This window comes from Dendropsophus ebraccatus, chromosome 7 (assembly GCF_027789765.1).
Source record: "Dendropsophus ebraccatus isolate aDenEbr1 chromosome 7, aDenEbr1.pat, whole genome shotgun sequence".
NCBI classification, from domain to species: domain Eukaryota; kingdom Metazoa; phylum Chordata; class Amphibia; order Anura; family Hylidae; genus Dendropsophus; species Dendropsophus ebraccatus.
Window position 1 is genome coordinate 68,067,930 of NC_091460.1, and position 25,916 is coordinate 68,093,845.

Below are 25,916 nucleotides of genomic sequence, written 5' to 3' on the forward strand. Positions count from 1 at the left end.
ATCTTCCAGTTTCCTCATTGACAGAAAACAATCGCCCACAGGTGTCGTGCTGCTTAAAATCTTATAGATGATCAAATTCAGCGTGAGGATAAAACCGAAATTGGTTTGTGTGCATGACAGCCAAACTTGAAATGAGCAGATGACATGAAATCCTGGCATTGCTATCATTTGTTAATGCTGCAACTTGGCAACCATAGATTGAGTGACAATCTGTTATTCCGATGTAATGTTACTGAAGATCCAGTGTAGTGCAGAATACATTTTCAGCGGTAGGGTGTATTATCATGATAATAACTCATATTATTCATGTATATAACATTTCAGTAGGAGTGATAGACAAAGTAATATTCCCCTATGCCTGTGTACGAATAATTGAGAGCACCCATTTGCTCTTCAGTGGTCACACTGCCCATAAGTGATGTCAACCGTTGGATGCAGGACAAATAATAATTGTAATTTATCAATTCAATCATTTTGGCTATTTGGAACATTTTTACTTTCCCATTTTCAATATGATATGGCATTCTTAGTTAGAATTAGGTTGTAAAGATGTCAGTTTTACATAAGAACCCATTCACTGATCAAAAAGAGGAACTGGAAAAAAAAGAACAAAATACTATCAAAGCTTTAAAAAGGTATTCTGATTTAGTAAAAAAATAAATAATAAGGAATACTCACCTCACCCAGTTAAGCACTGACACTCCTTTTTACCTCAGTGCCTCTCTTTATTTACACTGTTGATGCTTTTGCCCAGCTTTCCTGATCACATACTGAACAGTCTAGCCAATCACTGAGGACAATTGCTGAGGCTGATGTGTTCTCAGAGCATCATTAGCAGAGCAGAGACAGAGCATTATCCGAGTACATAAACAAAGGGGTCAGTTCAGAAGGAAGGACCAGGGTGTTGTTGTACAGGGTGAGGTGAGTATGATTTGATTTGTGGGGCAGCCCTAGGCTGACTTGCGGTGTTTTAACTAAATCAGAATAAACCCTTCATAGTTTTTACCGTCACTATATAGTGAACAAACTTTGCTTACTACAATATAACTGTCAGATACCAGTTTGCCTTATCTAGATTAGAAATCAAAGACCTTCTATCCAGTGAGCAATTGTCCCAAAGAACAACCCTGGTCCCTGGCCCATACATTACCAAGTTCTTCCTATCCTGCATCTTTTATTAATTTGTATTCCTCATTTGTAGTTGTCAGGGTGGTCCCCAGCTACTTCTTGCCCCCTAGTCTTGATTGATAGATCATTTCCTGTTTGGGTATAGAGAGCGATTTATCAATCAAAGGCAGCGGGTCAGACAAAAGCCCCCAGGGACTGTCCAGATGATCTTAGGCAATACACAGTTGGTACTTATAATACTAATAATATACTAACTAATATAAGTACTAATAATGCTTTTATTTGTATAGCGCACACAGATTCCGCAGCACCTTACATAGTTTTTGCCAATTATTGCTCCCTGTCCCCAATAGGGCTCACAATCTAAATTTACCTATCTGTATGTTTTGGGTGTGAGATTGAAACCGGAGTACCCGAAGGGAACCCACGCAAACACGGGGAGAATATACAAACTCTTTGCAGATGTTGCCCTTGGTGGGATTTAAACCCAGCGCTGCAGGCTATAGTGCTAACCACTGAGCCACCGTGCTTGCACTACACGGATGGCTATGGCTGTTTCACATGTACTACTAGTACCCTTTTGGTTTGGTGTATACATAGGTGTGCCTATGGACTAAAATATACTGAGCCATATATAGGTGCATTACTACTTTTACCATGCCTGACATCCAAGTGAGTTCATCATCATTTCTATGTCTTTGGAATATTTGCATTTCTGAACTTTATATGCTGAGCACTTTGTGAGCTAATTGTGCCGCCAGGACATGACATCTCTCTGTGGGAGGGTGGTACCAGTGCTGGCTATATTCTAACCTTATGTTGTGACAGTATTTTACAGTAGTAGTTCTAATCACACCCTATAAATTATAAGATATGAGAGTTAGATAGTGCTGTCTTTTTTCGTTTGGCACAGGAGGATACATAGGCACATAATCTCTGCTTCTTTGGAACCCTCTGAGTATCTATTTAATAGAAGTTAAATTTCCAAAGCATAGTTAGGCTCCACAGTAATTAAATTAGAGTCTTTTAGACCCTGGAATTATGTTGGCTTAATGGCATCCGTTGATTTGCTGCATGGCACCCAGTGGCGTGAGCATTTGATTGTCTTAATGAAATAACCTTATTTCATTTTGCCCCCAGTGGTGTGTCTGGGGTTCAGATATGGAAAAAAAAAAAAAAAAAAAAATATATATATATATATATTCTGGTAAATGCTTCGCGTGTAATTCATCATGATCCATCCAACATAGTCAATATAAAAGTGCATGTTAGACTATAATCATAAAGATGATAAAACGAATAATCATTGTGTTCTGCAGCTTTATATTGACATCCTTTCTTCTGTCTTTTCTAGGTGATTTTTTGAACTTCATCCATCATGGGGAGATACTTGACCTCGCTTCTCTTATTGATGTTACTGCAACATTTGGGTGACTGTGATGAAAGCCGTGGACTGCATTTTTCCTCATTATTTCAGTTTACCCAGCATCAATACAACGCTACTATCTATGAAAACTCAGCTGCAAAGACTTATGTTGGCCACCCCACAAAAATGGGTATATATCTTAAAAACTCGAATTGGGACATAAAATATAAAATAGTCTCTGGGGACAATGAAAACCTTTTTAAAGCAGAAGAGCACATATGGGGGGATTTTTGCTTCCTGAGGATACGTACCAAGGGTGGTAACACAGCAATTCTTAATAGAGAGGTTAGGGATCACTATCTCCTTTCTGTCAAGGCAGTGGAGAAGAGCTCGAATGCTGAAGCACGCACAAGAGTTAGAGTTCAGGTACTAGACACAAATGACTTAAGGCCGCTGTTTTCACCAACTTTGTACAGTGTTTCTTTGCCTGAAAACACAGCAATAAGGAGCAGTATTGCTAAAGTCAGTGCAACAGATGCCGACATTGGAACCAATGGGGAGTTTTATTACAGCTTTAAAGAGAGGACGGACATGTTTGCTATTCATCCAACCAGTGGTGCTATTATTCTAACTGGCAAACTTGACTATTCAGAGACCAAGCAGTATGACATGGAAATTCTTGCAGTAGACCGAGGCATGAAGTTATATGGAAGCAGTGGTATTAGCAGTATGGCTAGGCTAGTTATTCACGTGGAACAAGCAAATTTGCATGCCCCTGTCATCTCTACTGTTACTCTCACTCCCTCTGAACTTGATAAAGATTTGACTTATGCAATTGTAACTGTGGATGATCAGGACCAAGGAATCAATGGAGAAATTGCTTCTTTAAGCATTATAGCAGGGGATTCTCAACAGTACTTCAGGACTAACAGGACTTCTCCAGGAAGTAAAGAATATAAGATTGTAGCTGTAAGAGATATTGATTGGGATGCCCATTTATTTGGTTTCAACTTGACCCTACAAGCTAAAGACAAGGGCTCTCCACCACAGTTTTCACACCCAAAGGTCCTCCACATCAAATCTTCACAATTTAAACATGGCCCGGTAAAGTTTGAAAAAGATGTTTATAGGGCTGAAGTAAGTGAGTTCGCTCCTCCCAATACCCCTATTATCATGGTGAAAGCAGTTCCAAGTCACCCACATTTAAAATATGCCTTTAGACATACGACAGACAAAACAAGATTCACTTTAAATCCCAACACTGGTCTTGTTACAACTTTAGCTCCATTAAAAGTAAAGTATTCCACCCACATTGAATTGGATATCATGACTAGTGATAAAAAAGCTTCAACAAAAGTGATGATCAAAGTAATTAGTATGAACAGCAATGCCCCTGAGTTCACCCAGACTTCATACAAAGCCGTAGTCGATGAGAATGTGCCAATTGGTAGCCACGTGCTTACTGTCAGTGCCAGTGATCAGGACGAAGGAGAAAATGGATATGTCACCTACAGTATAGCCAACATAAATCCTGTGCCCTTTGTCATTGATAGCTTTTCGGGAGTGATCAGCACTGCAGAAGAATTAGATTATGAGCTAATGCCGAGAGTCTATACATTAAAAATTAGATCATCAGACTGGGGTCTTCCCTATCGAAGAGAGATTGAAATTCCTATCACGGTGACCTTAAATAATCTAAATGACAACATACCATTGTTTGAGAAGGTAAACTGTGAGGGTTCAGTCCCCAAGGATCTTGGCATTGGAGAACAAATAACCACTGTTTCTGCTATTGATGCTGATGAGCTTCAGTTGGTGAAATACCAGATAGAATCTGGAAATGAGTTAGATTTATTTACACTCAATCCCAATTCTGGAGTTCTGTCTTTGAAACAGTCTCTTTCAGAAGGCCCCGGAGCAAAAGTCTCCTTTCATAGTTTGAGGATTACAGCTACGGATGGTGAACACTTGGCCAAATCAATTTATATTAATATTACTGTAACTTCTAGCCGCAAGGTCGTTCACTTAAATTGTGAGGAAACTGGAGTTGCCAAGATGCTTGCTGAGAAACTTCTACAAGCCAACAAGTTGTTTAATCGTGGATCACTAGAGGAAGCTTACTTTGACACTCACTTGGCAAACTCACATGCCCCGCAGTTTAAAAGCACACTCCCTAGCAGGATTGTGGTCAAGGAAAACGTAGCTGTTGGAACACGTATAATTCATATGGAAGCGGATGACCTTGACACTGGTTTTAATGGCAAGTTGGTGTATGCTATTTCTGGAGGGAACGATGATAGCTGTTTCACCATAGATATGGATAATGGTTGGATACAGATTCTTTCACCACTTGACAGGGAGCTTAAAGATACTTACACTTTGAATATCACAGCTTATGACCTTGGAATACCACAAAAATCTACCTGGCACCTTGTAGACATTGGAGTTCTTGATGCCAATGACAACCCACCAGAATTTCTGCAAGAGAGTTATGTTGTCGAGGTCAAGGAAAATGAGGAAGGAAATCAAGCAATTATTAAAATAGAAGCAACTGACAGAGATCTGGGGGCTAATGGTGACGTAAGATACTCCATTCTTACAGACACCAATATCTTTACAATAGACAGTGTGACAGGAATAGTAAAAACTCTTACTCCACTAGATAGAGAAAAGCAACATATACATTTACTCAAAATCCAAGCCAGAGACCAAGCTGAAAATGAGCCCCAATTGTTTTCTACCATCTTCCTAAAAATATTAGTTGAAGATGTAAATGACAATGCCCCAATGTTTATTCCATCCAACTATCATGTAAAAGTTCGAGAAGACCTTCCTGTGGGAACTCTGGTAACTTGGATAGATGCCTATGATCCCGATGTAGGCCTTTCCAGTCAAGTTCGATATAGTCTCTTGGAAAATGGTAATGGGAAATTTGAAGTAGATAAACTGAGCGGAGCAGTTAGGATAATACAAGAATTAAATTATGAAGAAAAGCAGGTTTACAACCTGACTGCCCGGGCCAAGGACAGAGGAAAGCCAATTTCTCTGTCGTCAACTTGTTACATCACTATTGAAGTTGTTGATGTTAATGAGAACCTGCATACACCATTGTTCTCTAATTTTGTAAGCAAAGCAGTGATCAGAGAAGATGTTCCGATAGGAACACCTGTGATGACCGTGTCGGCTCATGATGAGGATTCAGGGCGGGATGGTGAAATCCGATACTCCATAAGGGATGGATCTGGGATTGGAGTCTTTACAATTCATGAAGAAAAAGGTAAGATTAAATAACAGATTATGTAAAGCATTGTTTTCATGCATAGTACAATGAAAGTTAAGCTTTATGCCTGTATTTAGTGTATTTTGTGTTTTTTTTTTTTTTTATGTTTCGTGCTACTTTTTAAGTTCTTTAAAATATATTTTTTTTCTGAATTAACTGGTATCAGAAAGTTCTACAGATTTGCAGTAGAGGTTTTATATCCGTATTTGCTACTCCTCTGGACAGTTCCTGTCACGGAAAGAGGTGGCAGTAGAGAGCACCATGTTAGACTGGAAAGAAAGGCACTATTTCCTGCAGAGCATACAGACTGAAAGAATTGAGATTTGTTATTAGAAGTCATTTACAAATCTGTACAACTTTCTGACACAAGTTGATTTAGAAAAAATATTTTTCTCCGAAGTAAAACTTAAAGAGGTTGTCTGGAGAGCAAAATGCAGTCCTTACTTCCTGTATTTCCACGTCTCAGAAGTATACCTCCAAGGTGTGGGGGAAATCTCAATGTTGTGAAGACATCATGCAGCTATTGTTCATTGTGGGCAGCAGGGTTTCACTTCGCATTTGATAGTTTAGATCCCCCCTGCCTCACATGTCACATACTCCCGAGACTTGGAACTACAGGAAGTGAGCAATTTTTCTCTGATTCCAGTCTCAGTAAGGTCAACTATATATAACTACATCTCAATCATACAGGAACAGGTTAAGGGTCCATTACTTAATTTTATGTATACATTTTTATTTTTTTAAGATCCTTCTCTTTCCTTTCTTTTTGTCTGACTATATGCTCCATTAAATTTACTTAAAGGGGTACTCCAGGCTGGGGTTATTTCCAGAGTATGGCTGGGGAAGGGGTGCATATAGAAGCCGCTGGTCACTTACTTCCCCGGTTCCAGCGCCGGGTCCCAGCGGGAACGTGGGTTACTTCCCGAGTTCCCGTCCGGCTGCCGCTTCCTGGTCTGAGCTGCGGCTTGAGACGTGACATCTCAAGGCAGCTCAGCCATTCAGCAGCCGAGACGGGACTCCGCTATGACCGCTGAATGGCTGAGCTGCAGCTTGAGACGTCATGTCTCAAGCCACAGCTCAGATCAGGAAGTAGCAGACGGATGGGAGTACGGGGCGGCGCGATCCGTGACCCGTTGCTGGAACCGGGGAGGTGGGTGACCAGCGGCTTTTATAGTCACCCCTTCCCCAACCGTACACTGAAAATAACCCCAGCCCGGATTCTCCTTTAATCCATATATAGCCATAGATAATTAAATGCAAAATGGAAGCAGCACAACAACCAAGTAGTGTTGCCTGCCAACTTTTCTAGTTGAGAAAGCATATGTGAATAAATTCTCACTTGTTCTTGCACCTTATCCTAGAGTACAGTGTTTTTGCACATTGACTTTATAGCCATCAAGTCAAACAAGTGAATTTTATCGACCTCCATTAGAGCAAACAGTTAAATTTAATGGCATTGTGAAAGGTAGGAGGGATTTGAGAGCTTTGCATCAGAAAAGCTGAGCTCCAATCTTTATGAATCTGTAAATTGTAAATTTAATTAGTGCAAATCTTTAGACGTATTTAGATTAGAAAAAATAAATTGTAGTCATGTTTTTATTACCTAAACGGAACAAATGAACTCTTCTAATCCCTTTTGCTGTATTTTAAGTAAATCTCATATGCTAATTTATTGGGGAAATCGTTGTATACCTGTATTTGCTAACATTCTTTTATTCGCTCTGACTTAGAGAGATAAAGCACAGGAAATTATATTCTGAATATTATCAGAAATACATGTTCTGTTTTCTTTTTTTTTTCTTCTATACATGAAAAGCAAAGAATTAAATGTGGTTATCTCAAAGACTAACTTCAGATCTATTTTCTATGAATTTGTTGTGTACTTTATATTATGCCTTTATCACTGTTTAAATGCTATAGTGTTTTCTAAACTGCTTAGTCTTCTTTGATCTAAAACAAACATGTTTGTTTTGCTGTGGGTTGGGAATCTGCTGAAGCAGCCCAAGCATTTTTTAACATCCTGCTGAGTGTGGCAGCCTGGCAGGTAAAAAGATGGGACTTTGTCCCCACCCGTATTTTGTCTTTTGTGACATATATGAATACTCCACTACCCCCCCCCCCCCCCCACTGCATATAGTTTAAAGGAAAACTATCCGAGCACAATAAAAGCTCCATGTTGTTTGATGAAGTTTGTTAAAAAGGGTTCTCTTTAAGATTAGAAAAATTTGTTCAAGGGGGAAAATTTTGCAAAACAACAACAACAAAAAAACATTACTTATTTCACTGCGACACAGTGCTCTCTACTGCCACCTCTGTCCATGTCAGGAACTATCCAGAGCAGGAGATGTTTTCTATGAGGATTTTCTACTGTTCTTGACCGTTCCTATTATGGATAGAGGAGGCAGCAGAGAGAGCGATGTCAGACTGGAAAGAAGAAAGCATTTTCCGCAGGACATACAGCAGTTGATAAGCACTGGAAAACTTGAGTTAAAAAAAAGTAAATTACAAATCGGCCCTTTTAAAGTTGTATGTGGTCTCACTATCTTCTGTAGGGCTTTACAACATAAGATCAATATACATGGTAATTACAACAAATAAGGTCCTTGTAGATGGCCCAAATTGTGGCCATCTACAGGAGCAAACTTGCTTGCAGTGCCTTTACATGGCACAACTAACTTAGCAGCCGTGCCACACTAACAGTCTCTGTATCATTTATGTGGTCATTTAAATACATTACTATTGCCCGCACACCCCCTGTTAAAACAGGAAGATGTGGGCCAATAAACAGTGACTTGTAGACCTGCTCAAAAGATGGGATCAGCCAAGGATTGGGTGTTTTCCCACTCCCTGGCGGATCGCTGACACTTTTACATGGGTCAATTATCGGCCAAATGAGCGTTTCTATCAGCGCTTGTTGCCGATAGTTGGATATTGTGAAAAGGCTCTTATACACAAAAAATGAATGAATAAATAAATAAATAAGAGAATTCACTCTTCCTACTCTGGTATATAAGGCATTGGGAATATTTAAAAAAAAAATTAAACAACTTGATGAGCTTAATTTATCCATTGTACTAGATGTTAAAATATCCAAATATGTCGCTCCAACAGTTTCCTAAATGAAATACTAATAATGTATTAGAGGCCTGCTTAGCGATGGGTTCAAATATTGTGCTTTTGTCACAAATTTGTCAAAAAATAAAAAAAAAACACATGGAAAATGCAAAGTTTTTTTTTTTTATTATTATTTTAAAGTAACATAAACACTGCCCCTTTTTTAAACTCGTTTGTGGGGAGTTCTGAGAAAATCAAGACTGTTCCTAACTGCTCTACATACAGTATGTTGTCTCTTAGCCCATAATCTGGAGTTTATTCTCAGACCATAGTTGGTTCTGCAGGGCAACTATAGGAAATCTGAGAATCATCTCAGCTTTCAGTGTTATTATTGGAAAACTTCCAAGACTACAGCGAGTGATTCCAATAATATCATTACATTAGTGAGCTGCTATTTATGCCATTCCATTAGAAAGGAAATCCAATGAAAACTGGAGTTTTCCATTGTAATTTTTTTCTAGTAATATTTTTGCCAATGCCAATAAATTTGGCTTCCCTGCATCAGTCATTATTGCCATCTGGTGACCATCAGTATAGTGCTGAAGGCATACATGCCACAAGCAGAATTGTTCATACATTCTGGGGGGATATAGCTGCTTGTCCCTAGTACTATAGAGTAGATTCTTAGGTGAATTAAAGGGGTGATCCACCTAAGAGCAAAAAAAAATGAAATGCTAGCTGGTCTTAATCACCAAGTCCCCCTGAGTATTTTGAGCCATCTTCTGTCTTTCTAGCTGCTGCCGTTCCGGAGTTGCAAGTTTTTCTAAAAGCCGATTTATAACCAAGATAGGAAACTACATTTCACATCATGCATTTCATTGATTGGTCCATTTGGGTACACACACCCTTAGCTTTCTTTGCTGCCCACTGCTGTCATTACTATTGCACTGTATACACAGGACTGTTTTTTCTCTGATCTTGTATCACATCACCCCAATATGTATTCCATACTAGATGATGATGTAGCAGAGTCGATAAGAATGAGAAAAAACAGGGAAAGGTTGCAAGTAGAGATGAGCGAACCTTGAGCATGCTCGAGTCGATCCGAACCCGAACTTTCGGCATTTGATTAGCGGTGGCTGCTGAAGTTGGATAAAGCCCTAAGGCTATGTGGAAAACATGGATACAGTCATTGGCTGTATCCATGGTTTTCAGATAACCTTAGAGCTTTATCCAACTTCAGCAGCCCCAGCTAATCAAATGCCGAACGTTCGGGTTCGGATGGACTTGAGCATGCTCGAGGTTCTCTCATCTCTAGTTGCAAGTATATAAGACATAGGGTGGTATTGGAAAGGGGAATTGTTTAGAATATTGTTTTTGTTACCCGGATAACCCCTTTAACCCCTTGCCGCAAAATGACGTTTGGGGAACGTCATGTAAAACAAGTAGTTCCCGCAACATGACGTTCCCCAAACGTCATGCTTTCCCTGCCTCCCCCCGCTGTCCCTGACGGTGATCGGGCAGCGGGAGGAGGCTGTGTCACACAGCATCCTCCCGCTGCATCTGCCCGGAGGGGAGCCGCGCTCCCCGCGGGCAGTTAACCCCATAAACGCCGCGGTCAATGCGACCGCAGCGTCTATGGGGGAGATTTGAGTTCCCCCGCCGATCGGGCGGCGGGAGGAGGCTGCAGAACGTTGCCTCCTCCCGCCGCCACATCAGATGTGTCCCCCGGCCCCCCCCTCGTCCCCCGAAACCGGCGGATCGCCGCTATTACCGTTATAGCGGCGATCCGCCGGTAACGGGTATTACGGGCGCCGCCGATCGCTTTCATCTCCCCCCACCGTGAATCCACGGTGGGGGGAGATGAAAATGTATAACTCAGACCCCAGATCAGCCCCCCTAGTGCCCCGATCACTAACCCTCCCCTCCCCGGGCGGCCATCACATCCAAGATGGCCGCCCCCATCCCTGCGAACAAACAATGTTTGTTCGCAGGGATGGAAATGAATAAATGATCAAAGCCCCATGCTCTCCGCCACCGGAGGTAGCGGAGAGCATGGGGCAGTGATCGGGGACCCCCCCGTGTGGTCCCGGAGCAGGCGATCAGCGGTATATACTATATACCGCTGATCGCCTGTTCCCAGTGCAAAAAAACATTTTTTATCCCCTGTCACCATAAATCATTGGTGACAGGGGATAAAAAGTGTCAGTGTGTCGCCCCCCAAGTCGCCCCCCACCCCCCCTGTCACCCCCATCCCCCAGTCACCCCCCCTTCCCCATATACGTTACCTGCTCCTGGAGCTCCTTCCTCTTCGGTCTCCTGGCTGGTTATGAAGTGCGCATGCGCTTCACAACCAGCCAAGCTCTGAAAATTTAAAGTGACAGAGACCAATTTGGTCTCTGTCACTGAACTATGATTACTGTGATAAAAAATATTACAGTAATCATAGTAATACAGTGAAAATGAATGTATAAAGTACAAAAAGTGACAAACATACAAAAAAATAAAACACACACTTTTTATTATAGTAATAATTGCTAATTACCCCTAACCACCGCACGTCGCCCCTAACCACCGCACGTCGCCCCTAACCACCGCACGTCGCCCCTAACCACCGCACGTCGTCCCTAACCACCGCACGTCGCCTCTAACCACCGCACGTCACCTCTAACCACCGCACGTCGCCCCTAACCACCGCACGTCGCCCCTAACCACCGCACGTCGCCCCTAACCACCGCACGTCGCCCCTAACCACCGCACGTTGCCTATAACCACCGCACGTTGCCTGTAACCACCATATGTTGACCGTAACCACCCCGAATTGCCAGTGACCCTCTCCAGATTTCCCGTAACCACGCCAGATTGCCTGTAAGGACCCCAAATTACAGGTACCCATCCCAGATTACCTATAAGCACTTCAGTTTATCCGTAACCACCCCACGTTGGCCGTTACCACCCCACGTTGCCCGTAACCACCCCACGTTGCCTGCAACCACCGCAGGTTGCCCATAACCACACCAGGTTGCCCATAACCACACCAGGTTGCCCTTGACCACCCCAGCTTGCCCGTGACCACACCAGGTTGCCCGTGACCACCCCAGGTTGCCCGTGACCACCCCAGGTTGCCCGTGACCACCCCACATTACCTGTAATCTCATTTTTTATTGTATTTTAGTAACTGCGCTATTCTAATAACTATTTCTAGCTGCGGTTTTGCTCCAGCAAATTGGCGCTTCCTTCCTTCTGAGCCCTGCTGTGTGCCCATACTGTGGTTTATGCCCACATATGGGGTACCGTTGTATTCAGGAGAACCTTCTTTACAAATTTTGGGGTACTTTTTTTCTCTTGTTCCTCGTGAAATTGAGAAATTTCAAACTAAACGAACATATTATTGGAAAAATTTGTGTTTTTCATTTTTACTGTCTAATTTTGAATACTTTCCTCTAATACCTGTGGGGTCAAACCGCTCAATGCACCCCAAGATGAATTCTTTCTGGGGTGTACTTTCCTAAATGGGGTGACCTTTGGGGGAGTTCTATTCTGCTGGCACTACTGGGGCGCTGCAAACGCACCTGGCGCTCAGAAACTTCTTCGGAAAAATCTGCACTGAAAATGCTAATTGGCGCTCCTTCCCTTCTGAGCCCGGCTGGGTGCCCATACAGTGGTTTATGCCCACATATGGGGTACAGTTCTACTCAGGAGAACCTGCGTTACAGATTTGGGCATGCAGCTTCTCCCCTGTTCCTAGTGAAATTGAGAAATTTCAAACTAAACGAACATATTATTGGAAAAATTCTAGTTTTTCAATTTTACGGTCTTATTTTAAATACTTTCCTCTAATACCTGTGGGGTCAAAATGGTCACCACACCCCAAGATGAATTCTTTGAGGGGTGTACTTTCCAAAATGGGGTGACTTTTGGGGGGGTTCTCTTCTGCGGACACTACAGGGGCTCTGCAAACGGACCTGGCGCTCAGAAACTTCTTCAGCAAAATCTGCATTGAAAAAGCTAATTGGCACTCCTTTTCTTCTGAGCCCCGCTGTGTGCCCATACAGTGGTTTATGCCCACATATGGGGTACCGTTGTATTCAGGAGAACCTTCTTTACAAATTTTGGGGTACTTTTTTTCTCTTGTTCCTCGTGAAATTGAGAAATTTCAAACTAAACGAACATATTATTGGAAAAATTTGTGTTTTTCATTTTTACTGTCTAATTTTGAATACTTTCCTCTAATGCCTGTGGGGTCAAAATGCTCATCCTACCCAAAGATGAATCCTTTGAGGGGTGTACTTTCGAAAATGGGGTGACTTTTGGGGGGATTCTATTCTGCGGACACTACAGGGGCTCTGCAAATGCACCTGGCGCTCAGAAACTTCTTCAGCAAAATCTGCATTAAAAAAGCTAATTGGCGCTCCTTCCCTTCTGAGCCCGGCTGTGTGCCCATACAGTGGTTTACGCCCACATATGGGGTACCGTTGTATTCAGGAGAACCTGCGTTACAAATTTTGGCATGCTTTTTTTCTCATGTTCCTTTTGAAAATGAGAAACTTTAATCTAAACGTATATATTATTTGAAAATTTAAATTTTCGATTTTTTTACGGCCTAATTGTGAATAATTTCCTCCAGCCCCTGTAGGGTTAAAATGCTAATTATACCCCTAGATTAATTCTTTAAGGTGTCTAGTTTCCAAAATGGGGTCACTTATGGGGGTTTCCAGTATACAAGCCTTCTAAATCCATTTAAAAAAAGAACTGGTCCCTAAAAAAAATCAGTTTTGGAAATTTTCACAAAATGTGATAATTTGCTAATAAAGTTCTAAGCCCCGTAACACCCTAAAAAAGTAAAACATGTTTCCCAAATTATGCCAGAATAAAGAGGACATATTGGTAATGTGATTTAGTAACTAATTTTTGTGCTGTGACTTCCTTTTTTAGAAGCAGAGAATTTCAGAAGTTCATAAAATGCAAAATTTTCAAATTTTTCATGATATTTTGATGTTTTTCACAAAAAATACACAAAGTAGTGACCAAATTTTGCTACTAATATAAAGTGTCATATGTGACGAAAAAACAATCTCAGAATCGCTAGCATACGTTAAAGCATCACTGAGCTATAAGTACATAAAGTGAAACAGGTCAGATTTTGAAAAATGAGCCTGGTCATTAAGGCCAAAACAGGCTTTAGAGGCAAGGGGTTAATACTAAACGGATACACTAAGGTGTGCAATGTTCAGGATTTGAGAGAGCAATGCATGATACAAGGTTTCTAGTGTTTTAATGCTTTTGTTTTCCAGTTTGCCTAAAGTGTTCCTTTTAATGTTGCTTAAGGAGTAATGACTATCTGGTTTAAATTACACATTTATTTTACTTGTAAGAGGTTTTAAGGTTGGAATACCCCTTTAAGCAGTAGGAAATCATATACTTTACAACCATTTAGCTTATGCAGAAAGTGCAAACAGCCATCTAATACAAGGTCAATCGAGGCCAATTCAAGTTTTCAATAAAAGTAATGGTTGTTTAAAAAAAAGTATTTAGAGCCATCTAAGATGACTGAGATCAGAATAAGTCAATCACATTTTCATTGAAAATAAATTGCGCATGTGTTTTTAACTTCAATTCAAAGGTGAATGCAAGGCAGTTAATATTGTTCCTGTATCTGCTGCCTGCAAACATTTGTCTTGTGGTGTTTTTCTAAGGCTTTGTGTCAGCCTTCCTTTTTTTTTTTTTCCACACGCTACAGACAAATAAAGTATATCATATGACTCCCTACTGAGATACAGACACATAACTGAAAACTGTTTTGCGAAAGCATTAAAAGGAACCATGAATTCAATGGAGCAAAAAAAGAGAATAATCATCTAAACACATCATTATAAATCCTTATTAAGGATGAGTTTTTAGAGTATGTTCACATGAACCCGTTTATTGCTAAGTAAATTTTGCACAAATTGAATTAAAAAAAAAACAAAAAACTATTAGACTTAAAGGGGTTAGCCAGCAAAACGCTTTTTCTTTTAAATCAACTGGTTTCAAAAATACAGATTTGTAATTTAATTCTATTTAAAAATATCCAGTATTCCCATAGTTATCAGCTACTGTATGTCCTGCAGGAAGTAGTGTATTCTTTCCTGTCTGACACCTCTGTCCGTGACAGGAATTTGCTACTGCTCTGGCAGAGATGGCAGCAGAGATCACGGTGTCAAACTGAAAAGAAAACACAATTTCCATAGTTTTTTTGTCCCTGTTCCTAGAGGTAATCTAGGCTTCCGCTTCTCTCACTTGGTAGGCCATACTCTGCACCCATCCTAGTCATCCTAGTGATGTTGCTGTGGAGGAGGATTTTTCCTTTTATCACGTGAGGAATACAGGTGCCCGATGCTGACTTTTTTGGTTTTGGATCCCCTGACCTATGGTGGGGGAAGTGGTCATAATACAGACATAAAATATGTACATATTAGGCTAGTGTGAACCCACCCTTAAAGCGTACATGTCATGATGTACAATGACCCGATTGTAATCCATTCTGCAACTGGAAGTTCGATTATTCATGGATGATACAGTCATGCCAGACCGATTCCATGCACAAGATCCATTCTGATCCAATAGGGCTTGTACACAAAACCATCTAGGTATGATCGTATCTATGGACATCTGAACTTCTGGAGGCAGAATGGATTTTGCACCAATAGGATCAGCGTACACCATAACAGGTAAGCTTTAAAGTTTCTGAGATCTATTCCCAGTTTTCTCTGGATGTTTCCCTGTATTACATTTATTATTTTTATTATTAGAACAAGGCCATTGTGCTAGTAAAGTATTTATAATTCCTGTCTTTATTATTTGAAACAAAACATAAAATTTCCCAAAATAACTTAGATTTTTTAATTTTTCTTTCAACAAAAACATTACCAAGCTAATCAAGAATATTTACCTTGCGTGCGCCTGGGTCTTTGATACATGATTATGTTTTGAAGCAGGACATCTGCTTTACTTTAAAGGTGTTTTCTTGGGTCAAAGTAACAAAAGGCTGAGAATGATTAGGTAATGTTTACTCTTTGCTTTGAACGCTGAAGTTTAATCACTGTGTGTGTTCAAATACATAACAAAGAACACGTCAGCAGGATTCAATCAAAGCCTGCTGCCCCTATAGGCATACAGGATATGTTACTTATATTCCTGAAGAAGTGCCCACAATGTAAGGATTTCCATTTTTTTGTGTTCGCAGACGGTTATTATGGGTCATATGACTCTCTAGTTGACCCCTTGAGTTTTAATAGATAGCAGCCAGGATTGCCATAAGCTTAGAAACTTGTGTTCTTTATATTCTGCAATATTAACACCACCCTCCTAGCTGAATCTGGGACATGACTTAATGGCAAGATATATGAGAGAGCAAGTTTGATATACATAAAATGAGGAAGAAGGTCCAAACATGAATGAAATGAGTGTGGAAGAAAATCCATACAAAAACAAAGAGAATGTAAGGGCCTATTAGACGGAATGATTATTTGCCAATTCAGGTAGATATCACCCCATTTAATAAAGACAATGATCAGCAGAGGAGATGGCAATTATTTGCTCGTTCCTTGTCTGTCAACATGTTAAAAAATCATCGCCTGCCGGACAAGCTTTGCTGTGTGTAAAAGGCGATGTACAATTGGTGGCTGATTTGGTATACAGAAGATAATAAGCTATGCTTACCTTTTCACGATCCTGCAATGTCCTTCTGCCTTGTCTCTGTGTCCCCCACACACCGTTGCCCCTGCAGACACTTCCAAACAAATTTCTACAATGAAAGCTTGAATAGCCAATCACTGACTAAGACAGGACTGCATCGATTGGCTGAGCGGGCTGTCACCACAGACACGAGTTTAGATTTTTTAGGATGTAGCTACAAGGCAAGAGGACATTGGGGAGCATGGAGAGGTAGGCATAAATGTTTATTATTTTCTACGTACTGACGTCGAGTATAGTCTTCACAGACATCATTAACTTTTTCCATACAGCCCTTGCCGCATAATCATGAAACCGTCTAATTAGATCTATGAGCGCTGATCTAACAGATCAGAGGTCGCTTACCCCATTTATTGGGCCTCTAATATTGCCGATACATTGCAGATTTTGCCCTGGCGAGATTTAAACCCTGGATCCCATGCTGCAATGCAACAATGCTAACCACTGAGCCACCATGCAAAGTTTGCTTTTCTCCAGCTTTTATTCTGTAAAAGGAGTAGCTAGAAAAATCTGCAAGTAAAAGCCAAAGTGTCTTGAAACACATAATTATTAGTCTACAGCCGCTGATGTTTTAAGATGTGGAAATACAATTTTATGTCTTGAACTGAGTGATTCTGGAGCCTCTTCATACATTCTATTTATTCTGTAAATGTATATTCATAGCGCCATTTTCCAGCAACAGGTCATCATGGCAGACATGTTTTTGAGGTTTTTATCCAAAAGAGTTATCTCTATTTTTAGCCACTATACAGTACACTCTCCGTAGACAAAACCTCTACAATTTACCATCTGTATAGATAGTATGACAGCTATTGATATGAAAATAGTCTGTAAATCCTTCTAATGAATTACTTAGCTGTCTACTGTGACAATAACAAAGAAAATGCTAATGGCCATTTACTAGGTTAAGCTGGCCATAGATATGAAATGGCTACCGGACAAATGATAGCTATCTTTACTGACTTCCCAATAGATATGATCTGGGCAGCTTCTATGCAGAGGAGATTGTTTGCAGATCCTGTTGAGATTGGTGAGATCCACAGACAAACACTGTGATCCTATTGGAATTGATGGTATCCACCAAGGCTGTTGTAACACAATGGTCGGCCCAGTGCAAAAAAAAAAACAAAAAAACATTAGTGCAGTCTTCTTTACTAAATATTTTGCCTTGTTTAGTATGTACATCACCAGTACAATTATCCTGTATATGTGTATTTTAGTTCACTTTGATGACTAAATTCCTCGTAGCTTGGTGAACATTGACCAGTCATGTGTTGTAGCTTGTCTTTAGTGTGGTCTGTCCTTGGCCCCTGAACCTTCATGGACCATGTCCTTTCAGTGACTGCACAGTTGCCACTGCTCAGTAGGGCATTACCAGTTACCAAAGTGGGGTCTGGCATTTACACAGTCTTCAAATAGCCTGTGGGTGAAGGGAAGACACAGACTTCAAGGGGATTCAGTACAGAAATAGTTTCTTACTAGTCTGAATACTTGTATAGACTTGCCTCATGAATCCTGTGTCATAGGTCAGGGGGTTAAGTGTAGTTACCTCTTTGTGTTTTTTAATCATTCCTAATTAAAATGTACACAACATTAACTTCCAGCATTTTACACCCTCTTGGTTGTTTTTTTTATTCTGGTTTGTAATTGCCATCATTTTCTGTTTTACTAGCATATTAGAGGATAGGATCTATCAACTGAAGTGTCTATCTATCTATCTATCTATCTATCTATCATATATCTATCTATCTATCTATCTATCAATCATATATCTATCAATCTTAATATATCTAACATCTATCTATCTATCTATCTATCTATCTATCTATCTATCTATCTATCTATCTAGCTAGCTAGCAGTTGCACAAAAAAATGGATAGTACAGAAATAATGTTATTCAACCATATGCACGATGCATCCCAGGGACAGAGCCTCTGTAAGAATACCTCGTTATTTAACCTGGGAAAGTAAAAAGAACACAATGTCTACACACACCTTGAACTTGACCTGGGAGATAAAAAGGGTGTCCTTGCTTCTTTCAACCCCAGCATATGCCTCATCTTTTTACACTTTGGGCTTTTGATTAGGGCAATGGGCAGCTTTCTGGTTCCTATATACTTCAATCTCTCTCAGACATTCCAGCTTTTTTCATGATGTTTCCACACGGCCACTGTGTAATTTCTCTCACTTACAATCTTTTTAGATTTATGGGTCCCAATGCTAGCATTCACTAGACCTCACCACAGCTGTTTTTTCTGGACCCCGACTGCTCACAGTGTCTCCTGGGCTCATTGTCACTCTCTCCCCAGGACACCTGTTTGCTCTCTGGTGACTGCGTCTTAGACCTCCATTCCCTCTCACACAAGGTCTTTTTACTTAACATGCACTGCCTACATGTTCACTGGCACCAAGATACACACTTTTATAGTGGACTCACTGCCCCCATCTGGATACATTTCAGTGCATGTCTGAGCAAAATAACACTCAATATCACATCAGCACTGGGCTGCCATTAATATGAACCCTGCTGATACCCTGTTCTCCTGGACAATGGCATCCAGGTCTATGGTTCCTAAAGAACCTCTCTAGGGAAGACGAATCAGCTGTGAAAATGACAGATGGTTCGGGAGAATTATAATGATCAAGCCTACAGGCTTCTCTACTTTGCTACTCAACTGTCTCAGCAATTTCAAATACAATTGAATAGCCGAATACTGGCAGACGCCCTAGGGACCCTGTGCTCCATGTCCTACCAACTCCGCACTTTCTCCTGTGCAGTGACAGTTCATTAGGACATGCTGTTACATTAGGGGATGTCACCTAAGAGTCATTGAAGGGGTTGGGCCCAAGCTAATATTTTGCACCTGTGTAAGGGTTTCTAGAGGTGTGTCCTCCCTTACAGATCACTGTGTATCAGTTTTATTTCTACCCCCATAGCAACCATCCGCCCCAATCCCCGCCCCTATCAAATGATAATGAATGGAGCGAGCTGCCCGGGGACAGGCCAGATTGGTGCTCTGGGGGAAGGCAGTGCTGCTATTGCCCCCTTCCCTCCAGTCTCACTGACTTTGCAGAATACAACTAACTGCACCAGAATGGTGCAGTGGAGGAAGGTAAGAGGCATACCTTCCTCCTCTGCGTCTCCTGTGCAATATGGACATACAGTAACAGCAGGTTAGATTCGTCTAACCTGCTGTTACTTCACCTTTAATCTTAAATAATTATAAAGGCGTCCTTATGCTACAATAATTTCAATTGGATTATTTTTCTCTCTATACTGGTTTCAGATTTTCCTAGGATACTGTACAGTTAACATATGTCGTTCTATGGATTTGGCTGGCGTGTGTAGGAACTTGCTTGCGTTTTTCTCGGAATATCATTATCATTTATCACATTTATAAATCAGTATTTTGGAGGCTTGAAAACCCCTTCAATTCATTTCCCAAGAAAGCAACAATGCGCGGCTGCTTTCTATCTGCTGTAGGAGTGTGATTTTCTGAGGGACATGTGAACTTGCATTGAGTAATTCTCCGTCTGCCTCCTTCCTGTAATAAAAGGTGGTGGATGTGTTTTTGAAATCCTGTGATAGTAGATAAGGCAGGAATGTGCATGCAGCTTGGCCTCCAAAGTATTAGCGGCTGATGAACTGCCACCTCCATTCTCCCATATTTAGTCCCTTGTTATGTATTTATTTCCATCTTACATCGTTCTTAAAGCCAAAGGGCTGGATTGCTCTGGTGTTCTGAGAAATGAAAGGTTACCATGGAGATTGCATGAGGCATTTTATTTTGCTTTGTGACGTAAGTAGTGTAATATATTCCATGCATACTATCTTCATGTAAATGTGTATAGTAGAGGTCTACAGAGCCGTGTAGCCTGGAATTCCTTTGTGTGATAAACCTCTGCCGGCCTGCCCTCCACTGTTTAATCATTAACAAACATTCCCCTCGCTGCTGCTGCCTAAAGAATGACTATAATGTCACCCCCGAGCTTTGTGAGGAAGGATTTTCAGATTAACACCGTTTTGTAGGGCCACTCATTTGTTGTGCAAAGTATAAAAAGGGGAAGACAAAGTTAATGGTTTCTTTTGTCTTGACGTCAGATCCATAAAAAAAGTTTGAAAGAGATGCGATACTTGGTGGACATTCCATGGGTTCTAGTTGTATCAGGCTTTACGTGGTGTACATAAGAATATGAAGTAGCAAATCGTAAAGTGATGAATACAGCATAAGATCTCCGTGCCATCAAGGATAGGAATATCCGCCATCATAGATACCCTTGCCAGTGAGAATACAAAAAGACAAACATTCAATAGTAAAATAAATCTTACTTTTAAAATGCTGCCATGTATCAGTCTAGGCTGTCCTATACAAGCCAAAACATGGCAGCTGGTCAAGTCTCCAGACTGATGGTTGTGTTAGCCACACTAACAGATACATTGCCAGCACAATATATTTTTCACACATACCACAGGGATTAGGTTACTGGAAACTCTATTAAAGTGTTACGGTCACACAGACATGTGAGAATTTTTAATGGCCAGTGTCTGTGTGTTCATCAATCCTTAGGGCAGGGAGAAACTTCTTTACCTGTTTTGTTGCAGGAGTCAGGCTGTATTTTAAGTCTATGAAGATCAATTTCTGCAACAAGACAGGTAGAGCAGTAAGTCGGGAGTAAAGCTCTCAGACGTGCGCTTCTCACAGTTTTATCTAGAAAAGTTAACTGTACAGCATTACAAATAAAGTACTGTACATAGGCAGTATATAATAAAACCAATAGGAGCTCAGCCTCCCCCTCTTTGTGGAATGACTTTTGTATATGTCATAGAGGTTCTAGAGCATGCTTACAACTGTGACCCATACAAAGAAAAGGGTCTAGAGAGGTTGATTGTGTCTAGGGACATGAGGCTTGCCATAAAGCACTTTTTAAGTCTGTCACACAGAACAAATATAGCTTGATGATCATCTGTTCACCCAAAACTAAGAGATTTAAGCTGCCCATATGTTTTAGCTGTTGACCAGCAACTATCTCTCCCAATCCCCCTATTCAGATGAATACTTCACTTAATGGGCAGAGGGAAGAGGGCCTCTGTCAGCAGTATATATCCCAGAGAACAAAGGGATCAGGCATGCTGGATTAGTGTCACTATCATTAATTTTTTTTTTTTTTTTTTTTTTGCAGAAGCCAATAGTACAGGCGATTTTACTTTGTAATTGGGTTTATTAGGCAAATATGCCATTATCTGCATTTAAAAAGACTTTCCCCAGATCCCCCTCCTCTCCTTGCTGTCATTCACTGTTCATTATCAGGAAATCTCGACTTTTTTAGATCAGTCGGATCCTGTCTGTGCTATGGAGAGGGGAGGAGGGAGATTAGTCGGCAGCAGAGAGCAGAGAACAAAGGATTACACAGGCAGGAGCTGCATGAAATGGCTATTCAGAGGTCAGAGAGGTCAGTGCTGACATCAGAGGAGATAGCCCTTGAAGCTGTTAATTAACTCTTTGTTGTCCTGTTTCGGTGCCTCATCTCCCTCCACCCCTCCCCTCTTCATAGAGAACAATGAAGACAGGGGGGAGAGCTTCAAACTGCTTTTTCCATGATAAAAATGCATTTTTCAGCTAATAAACCCGATTACCAAGTTTCTAAAAATCGCCTGTACTATTGATTTCTGAAAAAAAAAATAATTTTTTTTACATTGACAATTTAAGAGTTCTTTCTCCCACATCTGAAGAGAGAAGATAGGTTAAATCCACCAAATTTGGTGGATTCAGATTACCTTAATCTAATGTGAATGGTCAACCTTAGAAATTTAAAGGGGATTTATTGGGAAATAAAAAAAAGTTCAAATTTTCCCTCTGCACAAAATAAAAAAGTCCACATACTCATCTCTCCCAACTGTTGTCAAGTCCTCCGATCCCTGCTGCAGTCCTCCTGTTACTCCTTCAGATGATGCTTTGTACCAGCTGGAACTGCCAGTTGCTGGTTTGAGCAGGCACAAAAAATCAAGGAGGAAGATCAGAAGAAAAGGACCATATTGGTGACAAGAAGATAAAGCAGCAGCAGAGTGAGTATGCAGGCTTTTTTAATTTTAAATGCACAGGGAAGCATATAACACAAACTTTTATATTCCCCAGGAAAACCCCTTTAATGCTCATGACCGGGATTCTTGCCAGCAAGACAAGGCTAGAAATGTATGTTATTAGACATTTTAAGGATTTTTTTTTTAGCCAGTGTTTTGAATGTCCAAGCAGAATTGTTTATTTTTGTACTGTGAGTCATGACAAAACAGTGGGAGATCTGTACTGTGTCCCTGGACAATGAAAATAAACAGGAAATGAAGTCATCTGTCCCTTTTAAGTGATTGTATTTTTTTAACTAAAACAGGAGTATATTTTTCATAAGGATATTTTATTTATTTACTTTGTTAGCTATACAGTTTATAATTCAGGCCCTTTTATTTGCTATCTGCATTTTCTGTCCTGTCCATCAGCTTTATGTTTCCTGAAAAAAAGCAAACTATTTTTGTGTTTATGGAAGGGAAAGTAACTAGAGAATGACAAGGGATAGCAAATGTAGGTCAGTTCTTCAACCCTGGGAACACACTTTGAAGAAAACTTTTATCAAACAGAGCAGACTTTGCAATATTACAACGCACTACTAGTGATGATGGACAAAGGAAAAGAAATTCCTTTACCTGTCACAATGTGAAATGCCTATGAAGCTCCCCTGGAAATGACAGCTAGGTATACACCTGGCCTATTTGTGAAGGAAAGGAACAAGTAATTGAGAAAACAGGTTTCCCACTATAGACATTTATGGCACATGGTTAGATATTGGTACCATGTCCTCCATTACCGGTGGACCACTGGCAATGCATGCATGGTCTTTGTCTATTGTATGGAGTAACAGATGAGACAATGGATAAAATACTCATCTTGCCATTTCTGCCTAGGTGATCACTAGATCGTCAGGGGAGTCCATAGAAGATAGCGGCGTTCTCCTGCCACCGCTCCTATTACAGGGAGTAATGGCAGCATATCGCTGCTATCCTCTTTACTCGGCTTTCAACATGTTGAAAGAATACGATCAGCCGACATCGTGCATGTCAGCTGATCATTGTCTTCTATTACACAAGACGATTTTCGGCTGTAACGGCCGATATCGGCCGAATGCAGATAATCGCTTTGTGTAATAGGGGCTTAAGGCATTAAATGGGCTGTTCAGAGAATTATAACACTTTCCCTACTGCCTCATTGTGCAGCAAAACAATAAAAAGCCCATACTTGCTCACCCTTGCTCCCCCACTGCTCCCACTGTGCAATCTTCTGGTCCCAGTTATGCTTCTGCTCTGGCAGTTTCCAATGATGTTGCTTCTGACGCAGACCTGAAAGGGGGGAGTGTGTCATCATCGGAAGTCGCGGAACACAGCCAGCACTGGAAGGTTGCACAGCAGAGGAATTGAGGGGAGTTGTCAAGGACTAACATCATTTTTTTAACTACACAGGGAGGTAGTAGAGTATAGGTACTATTACACAAATCAATTTTTTAACGATCAACAATTAACGATAAACAATATCAAACGACCGCTATTGCGATCGACCTGCAATCGTTTGCCCAATTTTACGGGACGATGATCATTACTCATGATCGTTCTTTCAGTCGTCTAGTCGTCACTATTGTGTTCGCCGGTACTGCGAACGACCAAATGATGTCCTGTTCCGTGCGAACAATTTGTAAACGATCAACGAGTCCAAACTCTATCAAACGACTAACGATTTCTCATTGGTCGTTTAATCGTTATCTGTTATTACACTAAACGGTTATCGTTCAAATCCGAACGATCTAACGATTTTTCGAAGATAATCCTTCCGTGTAATAAGGTCCTATATTTTATGTTTCACTAGAAAACCTGGAATATTGGCGGCTAAGGAAAGCATGTGTTGGTATTAGTCAAGTTATGGATTGTAGAAGGTGCAAAATACAAAAATATATACAGTAGTAACACTGAAATTAGACCCCAAACTGACAGGTTTTCTTGCCCAGTAGCACCCCTTTAATATTTGCCTTACACAATCACAGCAGTTCTGATTGTGTATTGTTATAGTAGTTGGTGCTTTAATATTTGGATCATTAGAAGTAAGTTCAATGCATGCCATTTATGTTACTACTTGCTTATGTAAGCTGTTCCTAAATACTGGACATTCTTCCCACAGAAGTCTAGCTATTCCTTAGTACATGCTTAATAGACCATTGTCTGAATTACTGTAAGCTGACAGGTTGGTAGAATTGATGAATCGGCCTTTTGCCTGATCAGCATTGTGAGATTTATCACAAGGTGTTTATGCATCATACACCGGACGAGTTGTTGCACGTCCTAGGTATTGTTTGATGATGACGACTTGATTTCGAGCCTAAAGCATTTCTAAGCATTACAGCAATGTAGAAAAGTGATAATTCATCTTGTTTAGGAGGCAAAGAGAAAAAAAATCATGACTTGCAAGCATTGAGCAAAGAAAGATTAACCCCAATTACTTTGTCTTTCTACCTCTTTCTAGCTCTAATGGATTCTTGGAAGTCTAATACAGAATAAAGTAAAGGACTATTTAGGAATGATGTTTGTGCTTATAGTGCAGAATCCACCTTTCTTCTCTAGACATTCCAGCCCCGTACATACAGATGAACTGTTATGTGAATGAATGGATCTGCAGATACAATGAACACAAAAGCTACTCATTCCATAACACACATACAATATATTATATCCCATATCTTCATTTGTAATTCTGATTATGAATGTGAGCAGCTTTGTAGATAGATACGTACCTGCTCGGCTGAGCTTTTTTTTTTTTAATGGGGAAGAGAGATTTAGTTTTTACAGTACAGTGCCTGCTCTAAACACAGCACCTTACAAATTGCCAGCCCAAAGCTACTGCTGGGGTTAAGCTAAAAGGAATTTTGGGGGATTTTGAGCGACTTTGGGCTTTAGTACACTGAATGTCCACTGTATTCAAGACACCTGACCTTTTATAATTGCTGCTTCCTTGTATGGAAATTAGACAAGTGCAGAATTAAATCAAGTGACCAAGTCTTTCACATTAGAATATCCAGTGACCTAAGCGACATGGATAAAGACCAGAGACATGTCGGGGCCAGTATTGCAAAAAACGCTGAACTTGTGGGGTCTTTTCATGGAATATTGTTAAGATTATACTCAGAATGATGTGATTGAGGATGTTTCAGAGAAATGGGATTCTGAGGACATAGCTTGTCAATGTAGAATCATTCTCAAGAAAAGGGAAGGGCCCAGTTGAGCAGACTGCAGCCGAATACAATGCTGCCACTCTAACATGCCCA

The 25,916-nt window shown here is 40.6% G+C and overlaps 1 protein-coding gene across 4 annotated transcripts in view; it reads left to right on the forward strand.

Annotated features, from left to right (window-relative positions):
• FAT1 (FAT atypical cadherin 1) overlaps positions 1 to 25,916 on the forward strand; it is a 198,390-nt gene that overhangs the window by 46,551 nt on the left and 125,923 nt on the right. For 3 of the 4 annotated variants that reach the window (XM_069977704.1, XM_069977703.1, XM_069977705.1), the window contains exon 2: positions 2,483 to 5,771. In XM_069977704.1, coding sequence (XP_069833805.1) covers positions 2,507 to 5,771 — 3,265 coding nt within the window. In that variant the 5' untranslated portion in view covers positions 2,483 to 2,506. Of the gene's footprint in view, positions 1 to 2,482; positions 5,772 to 25,916 lie in introns of those variants that run through there. The other variant, XM_069977706.1, reaches the window with a different exon arrangement.